General features: G+C 36.7%; 1 protein-coding gene across 2 annotated transcripts in view; it reads left to right on the top strand.

The window, feature by feature from the left end:
* The first annotated feature begins 430 nt into the window (after positions 1 to 430).
* Positions 431 to 10,035, top strand: part of LOC150109005 (intraflagellar transport protein 27 homolog) — a 92,651-nt gene continuing 83,046 nt past the window's right edge. For both annotated transcript variants that reach the window (XM_090404952.1, XM_090404943.1), the window contains exon 1: positions 431 to 565. In XM_090404952.1, the coding sequence (XP_090261078.1) occupies positions 520 to 565 (46 nt within the window). In that variant the 5' untranslated portion in view covers positions 431 to 519. The remainder of the gene's footprint in view (positions 566 to 10,035) is intronic.

Raw genomic sequence — 10,035 nt, 5'->3', positions numbered from 1 at the left:
GCTGAGACAGAAAAAAAAAAAAAAAAAAAAAGATTGATATGGAATAATCTTGTTTTTAAATCATAAGCAACCGGTGTTTTAATTTAATTTATTTTTAATAAAACTACACTGGAATGGAGGTTTATTTCATCTCATATAGGTCATTCATTTTACATGGAAATTAAACTAACTGGCTTCGCCTACTCCATATAAGGGAATAAAAGGCGTTAGCTGATTATTAATTTATTATTATTTATTAAATTAACTGATTTTATACAATTTCCAAGCTGTCCTCAAAAAGTTACTTAGGCTAAAGGAGCTCTGCATACTTTCTTTGGGGATTAAAAGGATTAGTTTTTATTTATTTATTTATTTTTAAATAACAAATAAATCTGGCTATATATTGGCTACTTTACAACGCATCGTACCTGCGCTACATGATGCTCATTATCTGATGTTGGCATTTCTACTTTAAAATCTGTGTTGATGCGATTAGTGGTCTAAATTGTTGTCAGTCTTCGTGGATATTATATTTTCAATATGCCTAATATGCCGAATATATTACGGTCAAAATGTATTGTTGCGGGTAAAGTGTATAGCTGAATTTATTTAAATTTTAATGTTTCTTGGTATTTGGTTGCTATAGTAACCACTTTTTGTTAACAAATCGTTATCTTACCCTTCTGCGGATTTTGAAAACGATGCATTTGTTACCCATTTTCAGTCAGGTTTCTTCAGGAAGGTTTACATTTGAGAAGTGCAGTTTATGCATGTTTGAGATAAAAGACATAAATCTGTTTTGTTTCTCCCCCGCTGAGGTAGAAAGTTAATTAGACTTGACATTGAATTATATTTATTATTACTGAGTGACCACTTTTCAAAAGTATATCTTCCGAGTGAGGATATTTCTGTCTCTTCTGTAGCAATAACTGATATGAAAATCAGTTATGATTCATATATTTACATTTCAATTCTGCTATATCCTAAGTTAATGAATCAGAGGTACGTAGGATATTGCAGAATTTAAATGCAAACACTGCTGTAGGTTTGGATGGAATATCAGCTCGGATATTATGTGAATGTGCAAAGGAGTAGTCAAGGCCTCTTGGTTATTTAACTTAAGTTCGAGCTCTGGTATGGTCCCCTAGGGACTGGAAGGGAGATAAAATAGTTCCTTTCATTGGCGCAACCAGGAAGGGGACCAAGGGGCCCTGGCCCCCCCCTCCAAAAGAAAAAGGAAAAAACACTAGAAAAATTTCTAAAAATCTATCCCTAATTAAAATTCATTTTTTTTTTTAATTTATGTTATGTCGTGTCTTCTATTTCTATGCTACTTATGAATTAGCGGTCACATAAGGTGGGAGTACCCTATAGCGCTCTGGAATCCTGGCCACTCTGAACGCAAGGTGAATGAAGTAGTGCTCGGGAGCTACTTCGTTTGCCCGAGCCAGGCCAGAGGAGATCACGCATATCATGTATTGGCGATCACTGCAGATGCTCAGTCAGATCCCCCCCCAAGATTAAATCTTGAGTGCTCGGCTCCCTCCAAGATTAAATCCTGAGTGCGCCACTGGTTCCTTTGCATAAAGAAGGCTCACTGCAGTAGCAAATTACAGACCAATCACCACCTTGGGAATGGTAAAAGTATTGGAAGAGTTAGTTACGGACAGAATTCCAGAATGGGTGGAAAAGAATATGATACTCTATGGTGGCCAACATGGTTTTGTTAAAGGTCAGTCCTACCTTAGTATGTAATTTATTAACTTTTTATAATAGACTGACAGCTGAGTTGGATGGGGGGGGGGGTATGGCTACACAGTGATACTTCTGGATTTTGCTAAGGCTTTTGACAGAATATCCCATGGAATACTGTTGCACAAATTAGAACAAATGGGGATGGATATTAAACTGGTGATATGGATAAGAGAAAGGCTCATGGACAGATCCCAAAAAGTAGTGTATGGAGGAGCAGAGTCCAGGATGAAGCAGGTGACCAGTGGTGTGCCTGAAGGCTCTGTGCTTGGACCATTATTGTTAATTTGTACATAAATGATATAGGAAATGACTTGAAGGGAGATATTCAGTTGTTTGCTGATGATGCAAAGTTGGGTAGCATAATAATTAACCAACTGATGTAGAGAACTTTCAAAATGATTCAAAGAAGCTGTCAAAATGGGCAAAAGGTAATGGATGTCAGTTCAATGTGGAAAAGTGTGAAGTTATGCATTTTGAGATTAAAAGATTACCAGCTGTGTACCGCATTGATGGAATGATATTCCAAGAGATTGGTGAGGCTAGGGACTTGGGAGTGTTAGTGGATAGGGAGTTGAAGTTCAGAAAGCATATTATTAAGGTGTCCAAGATAGCTTATAGGATTACTTGACATTATAGGATTACTTGACAGATAAAGAAGTTATTATTCCTCTTTATAAGGCCGCATCTTGATTACTGTGCTCAGGTCTTGTCATCCAGATTCCTTAGAGATGAGGGAGTGGTAGAAAAGATTCAGAGGGGAGTAACGAAGTTGGTGAGCGGTGTAAGGAATGCTCCCTACATTGATAGTATGTGAGTTTGTGGATTACAGAGGTTAGTTGATAGGCAGAGAAGAGGGGATATGATAGAAACATTTAAATTACTAAAAGGTTTTTATAAGATTGATTCAGGGGAAATATTTCAGCAGTGGGATAGTGGTGGAAGAACAAGAGGTCATCCCTGGAAATTAAGTAAGAGTGTGGTTAATTTTTTGCTTGGAGACTGATAAATGAATGGAATGTGTTGCCTAACTCAGTGTGTGAGTGCTTTGTCTGTAAATAAGTTCAAGAAGAAGTATGATAGGTATTTTGTGGGTAGTTTAGGTCTCACGCAATGAGTCTTCTGACTCCATGGAGATGCCTCCATAATAATAATTATAATATACATATTTACATAAATTAGACTTGACAATGAAATATATCCTGTTTCTGTAAATTTGACTTCAGAGCAAATTATATTCGTAACAAACAAGAATATAATTTCTTGTTGTGCAATGTATTTAATAAATCCGTTTTAGGTCACCCCAGTCCTAATGTACTATGGAATTATAACCTCTCCAGTTCGAAGGACATTTAAAAATTGCACATCAGCAGTTCTTCTTCAGAATCCCAGATTTCTTATATGCCATTTCCTGCTAGGAACTTAAAAGATATCCTTAAGAATTGATATAGAGAGTTATGCATTTATATATTTATCGCAATATATAATTAATTATTCTTGTATATACTCCCTTTCACAGCTCAGTGGCTGCTTGCCCCTTTCCCCTTGTTTAACCATCGAAAAATCTCATATCCTTCTGGTAAATGCTTCAGTAACTAATATGTCTGAATCATATCTTCCCTTCCATCGACCACACTCTACAGATTAAGTGGCATTGATTTATCCACATAGCTAACATTTCATAGTTCTAGTATCATTGTCTGCTTCTTCTCTCCCCCCCCCCCCCCATCTGTCTCTCTAAAGCTTCTTGATTTCCTTCAAATCCTGGCAACCAGATACGAGCACACTAGTCCAGATATGGTTTGATGAGGATTTTATACAATGGAAGTACCACACCTTTATTTTTGCTGGTGATGGTCCTTCTTACTATTGCAATAGTCCTCTCGATTGCCTTTGCAATGTATTTCTCTGAACTTTAACTTTCTGTTCGCCATTACTGCAGTCCCTATGCTCCAGTACAGTTTCATCAGTAGAATATGCAGTCTGCCATTTGTGGATCCCAAAATTCCCAAAAACCTACAACTTAGCTACATTAAATTATCATCCACCTACATAGTCTGCTTATTCAAATTCTCCTGAAGAGCCATTACATGATACTGATTTTAATAACTTTCTGAAGCTTTACACCATATGCAAACTCTAACATACGACGTATGAATAGCTGCTGGTCAATATAACCAACTTCTCATTCTCCTCTTTCGTCTCTTCTAGCTCCATGCTCCGGAACAGTCTTCTTCATATATTTTTTTTAAAGATTCTAACCTTCAGTTGTTCAGAAAACACATCAGTAGGTTCCTCCCATCTCTAGCCACCAGCCCACACAGGTATAGGTTTTGCAACCTCTTATGGAATCAATATATGTTAAAAAAATAATTTTTCAGTCCATTAATAATATCACTGATATTAAGGTTGAATGGTAATAATCCATTACTAAGCCCTATGGAACCTCACTCACAACATTTTCCCCTCCTTGATACTGCTTTTCCATACCCCTGGACAGCCAGTTCCCCAATCCACTGACTGGTTATCTAAATCCATTTGTTACTTAAATATCAAAAAGATCTCTCACCACATGATTCATGCTACCTCTCCATGGCTTAGTAAAAAAGCCTTCTGTTCAAGGTGCTTCAAAATTATGTATACATACTTTAAAAATGTTTATATTTCATTCAATGGAATTTATATATTTTATTCAAGATGGACTTTGTATTTTAAAACTAAAACACATATTCTTTACATTAAACTAATTTTAAAAAATAACAGATACAATAGAAAGGATAGAAAACACTCAGTCTTCCATCCTGAATAAAGTTTTTAAATATTATTATTAACATCTAATCTCCATGGAGTCAGAAGACATTAGGAGGTCTATACTTTCTCATGCAAAAAAAATAATCAAACCATGTCTTAAACCCATTCATAGTTTCTGCACTCACCACATTCTCCAAACAAAGAATCTGCTTCTCACTCCCGTGCTCATGCCCTCCTTATACAGCTTCCAGGAATGGCCTCTGGTTGTACCCTTTCCTCCCTCTACTCTATAAAAAATCCCCTCTACATTAATCTGGTAACAACCCCTCACCAACTTATATGTTTCAATCATATCCCCTCTTCATCTATTCAAAAGGTTCTGTAAGTTGCATTCCTTCAATCTCTTCTTGTATCTGACATTTCATAGATCTGACAAAACATAAACATTCTTTATACTTCTTTAGCACATTCACATCCCTCAGAAAACCAGACAACCAAATCTGTGCACAGTAATTCATATGTGGCCTGATCAAAGCCTTATACTAGGGAACTTTGTTTTTGCATGTCAATGTCCGCTTCATTATTGCCATAGTCCATTGGGGTGTTCTTACAGTTTTAGCAATGCGACCTCCAAACTTTAAATATCTGTCCACCATCACTCCTAGATCTCTCATCTTCTTAGCCTCATTCAAAATTTCTCCATTAATTGTATACTCTGCATCTCTACAAAATTTCAAAGTCTTCCACTTTGCAATATTAAACTGATAGCTCCACTCATTTGCCCATTCACATAGTTGATTCATATCCTCCTGCAAGGCCACAACATCTACTCTATTTCTCATACACTTCCTAACTTTGCATCATTGGCAAACTGCTACACATCTCCAGTTAAGCTGGTTCCATTGTCATTAACATACAGGTTAAACAATAATGGTCTCAAAACAGATCACTGCATGCTCTTCATTAGCAGCCTTCCTCATTTGAAATACCACTCCACCATACCCAACATGCACATGCTGATACCTGATTGACAGCCAATCAAATATCTTCCAAGGTCTCCAGATCTCTCATCTTTAGATTTTGTTGCGTGTGATTTTTCAACTATCCCATTGGGAAAAAAAATCATATCAAGTTTGCAAACTGTGAATGTCGGAGAAAATGTGGTGAGCAATACAGCAACACGCAAGCACAAAACATTTCATCTGACTTGTACCTTAGTACTTATGGAACTGTTGGAGAGAGAGAGAGAGAGAGAGATGTCACTTACGTATTCACGTTGAAGGGGAGCAGTTTGAGCATCTCCACTAAGTTTTGTTTATTGTAAAAAAAATGTGCGATTTAGCTATAAAATATAAAAAAAAAACATTCAAATTATTCATATTTTTCACTAAATAGAAATATTTAAAGTGTATATACATAATTTTGAAATAACCTGTATATTTCATGTCTCTTTCAGTTTTAAAGATAGATTACATAAAGACAAACCTCTTAAAGCCTTTCATATTCACTTTAAAAATATGCATGGTCTTAGTTCCACATGCAACAATGTTCATTCTCCACTCTGTATGAGATACTTTTCCTAACAAACACAAATTTCACTTTCCTCAAATGCTATTCTTTGCATTTACCCAATCACACACACTCTTTGACTCTTTTCATCTCAAAGTGACATTTATGCATATGTTTGCACTGATATATATATATATATATATATATATATATATATATATATATATATATATGACAGAATGATCATTGACTCGGTTAACATACATAGTTTTATGAAAAAAAATTGAATGACTAGAACCGAGATTTAATTAAAAAGGTTTTAATATAAACACACTACTAGTTTCGGCCTGTAACAGCCTACTTCAGGTGACATTATAAAAGAAAAAACACTAAACATTGGGGGTTAAAAGACGAATACAACTACAACGTTTTAATGCTAATTATGTATAAAGACTGTCTATGTTTTTCATAGTCTTTTAACCCTCAATGTTTAGTGTTTTTTCTTTTATAATGTCACCTGAAGAAGGCTGTTACAGGCTGAAACTAGTAGTGTGTTTATATTAAAACCTTTTTAATTAAATCTCGGTTCTAGTCATTCAATTTTTTTCATAAAAATATATATATATATATATATATATATATATATATACTATGCCAGAGAGCTTCCAACTTAAAGACCTCTTTTCTAAGTTGGAAGCTCTAAAAATATCACTATTAAAATTATCAAATTCATTGGCTGTCTCTGTCACTCTTGTAATGCCACCAACCAGTCTGAACAGTTTGATTTCCCTTTTGTAAATATTGATTTTCTTCCGTTCATCTTTCCTAATAGTGAGATCATCTTCCTTGGAGATGTTAATATTCATAACTCGAAATGCCTTTCCTTTTCCAACTCTGCAGATTGAAATACTGAGAATTTGCTATTATCAGTGATCTAACACAAATTGTTCATATGCCTATCAGAATATCACAGTAGCCCTAACCACTTTCCAAACACTAGTTCTCCTCCCCATTAGTGACTCTTCTAACTATATACTGTGAATGCTGTTTGCCATGCAGGCAGTTTTTTTTTTTTTTCTGAATATTATTATTATTATTATTATTCCTGATACCTCCAAGGAGTCCGAAGACTCATCGTGGGAGGACATCTACAACTGTCTCTACACCTAACCTCTACTACGAATCATCTCCATCAACGCCATCTACTGCCCACTATATGATTTATTATTATTATTTGATTCCTCCAGGGAGTCCAAAGACTCATCGAGGGAGGGCGCTTGCTCTACAACTCTGTCTCCACCACTCAATCCACCAACTACACCAACGCCATCCACCACCACCACCATTTTCACAGACAATCACAAACATCCATGCCCATTGCCAGATTCAAGCCCGCAGCCCCTTTAGCTGTAGAGCGGATCCGCTACCACTCGGCCAGCCAGGCTATATCGGAGAGATATATGTGAGATTTCTTCTCACATTCAGCAACACTCACATAGCCACTTTCATCCAAGTGTTGTCTTGTCCTTATAAGAATGCAGGTGGAATGATTTTCATGAATTCTATGTCTGATTTCTGTTTTTTTGGATCTAAACATTTGCACTGAGCATATACATAAAGCAGTTCTTACTGTATGGAAACATTCATTTTCTTCACTTCAAATTTCCATCCCTTATTAAGCTGTGATTCTCCAAGAAGTGTGCCAAGGCAGTACATGAAAAGAATTGGACAAACTGCAGTGATGTTGGAAGTTTTTTTTTCACTTGGTTATACTATAAATTAAAAATGCCAAGAAATGATATTCTTGGTTTAATCCTTTATCCAAGTGTAAGCAAACAATTCACATGCAAACAATGTTTGCATGTGAAGTATCTTCATGACTGGGCTACTTGTATATAGAAGCTAATAACTTCACATTAATTGCCTTAATATCTCACAGTGAAAAACACACACACCCTTTTGGATGTATGTATATAATGCTGTGCATTATGGGAAGGGCCAGTACCCTTTATTGAACTTTGTTAAAGCATGGGGATACTTTTCCAAAAATTCGGAGTGATCTACAAGATTACTCTAAATTTCACTAAGTGACCCTAAAGGATCCTACTAAACTCACCACTCTTGACCTTAATTGCTCCAGGACAGGAAACTCAGTTGTGGCCCCACCAAATGACAGGCAAAAACCAGCCACCAAGTAGAACCTTACTACTCTCTAGGAAGCAAGCTACCGTCAGTGGGAGCCAGACCCAGAAGAAATACCAAGGTTGACAATTGACATTTATGTCTTTAGGGGGGTGAAGCAAGATGCTTTTCATATTCCCTGCTATCTGTTATGGTTACAGTGAGGGTAAAATTTATGAGCAGTTTGCTTGCCCTGATTAGACATGGAGATTATGCATCGCTACAGGTTAAAATAGCTTTTGGTCTTCTATGTTTGAATATATCCGTTGCCTCGTATGCTGCAGCTTGCTGAACCAAATCGTTGGGGTGTATAGACATCATTAGGAATAACTTAGATGCTAAAGATTGTAGAAAAGAGAAAATATAGGGAATATTTGTATCTCTATGAAGTTGATTGTTTCATACATACCATGGGGCATTCAGAATCATTCTCAAGCACTTGTTCTGTACTCATATTTTGATAATGTTAGTATTAGAGGTGTGGCTCCAGGCTGAAGAGGCTAGGTAATGATAGGATTAATCGTCATCTGGTATAGCTGCAATTTGATTCTGTTACTTAGCTTGCTATTTCTATTAATTAGCAGATAGATCTGAGCGATGGTTTTAGATGCCTTTGCGTATGCAGACTTGATGTGTTGGTTGAAAGTTAGCTTTTTGTCGAGAATTACACCCAGGTATTTTGTTTCTGTCTGCCAGGGAATTTTAGTATTGAATAGTAATACATCTCCTGCAGGAGATACTAGCCTTTTCGAGAAAGAAATGACTGAGCTTTTTTGGAGGTTCACTTCCAATCCCCATTTGGAGAACCAACCCTCCAACTTTAGAAGGTTTTCTTGAAGCTTTCTGGTAATGAAATGTGGTTGGAGAGATCTAGTTAGTATTGCTGTATCGTCCGCATACAGGGCCATAATGGAAGACATTGGATTGTGCAAGATGTCTGACATGTATATAGAAAACAGCAATGGAGCTATAGGGATCCCTGCAGCACTCCAGCGAAGATATGGCACTGGGATGAGGTAAAACCATTGATTTTGACTTGTATTAATCTATTCTGAAGATATGAACAGATTAGATGAACCATTTTTAGTGAGATACCAGCTGAGATAAGTTTGTATAGGAGTCCGAAATGCCAAATTTTGTCAAATGCTTTGGATAGGTCTAGAAAAACAGCTCCTATGCACTGGCGCTAGTTATAGCTGGTGTTGATGTATTCCACAATTCTGTGGATTTTCTGGGTAGTACTATGGTGTTGCCAAAAACCGAACTGTTCTTTAGGGAGGATGCTTAGGTCATTTACTGAGGTTTGGAGTCGTGAGAGGATGACCTACTCTGCAACCTTACCCAGGTTGGAGATAAGACTGATTGGACGATAATTTTGCGGTAGGTGTGGGTCATTGCCTGGCTTATGTATAGGGATTACATCAGGCAGTTTCCAGGTGGAAGGAAAATAGTGAAATCTTAAGATTGCATTTATTATAATGGTCAGGTGCACTACAGCTTGATCACCCTGTTTGAAATGCCGTCTGGTCCAGGAGCTTTTTTGTCTTTAAGTTTTTAATAATATTATATATTTCACCAGGTGATGTGGGTGCAATGTGGTCAGTACTGGTATCAGGAAGTTTGAGTGAGTGTCTGACCAGTCTGTGAATTTTATATATGTGAATGAAGTCTAGATTTCCATATGCAGGTTTGCACTGCTCTTCCAAATTTCTTGCCATGGCCTCTGCCTTGTCTGCATCAGTGTGTACAAGGCCTTGGTCAGAGAGTATTGGGGGAAGAGATTTACCTTTGTTTTTGATATTTCTTAGTAATCCCCAGACAGAGTGATCAGTAGGTGAGATAGAGGCTAACTTTTCTTCCCAT

The sequence above is a fragment of the Typopeltis vanoorti genome, chromosome 2, assembly GCF_054136105.1.
Source record: "Typopeltis vanoorti isolate ZY-2024b chromosome 2, IOZ_Tvanoo_1.0, whole genome shotgun sequence".
Classification (NCBI taxonomy): domain Eukaryota; kingdom Metazoa; phylum Arthropoda; class Arachnida; order Uropygi; family Thelyphonidae; genus Typopeltis; species Typopeltis vanoorti.
Note: the sequence above shows the minus strand (reverse complement) of the source record. Positions and strands in the feature narration are given on the sequence as shown.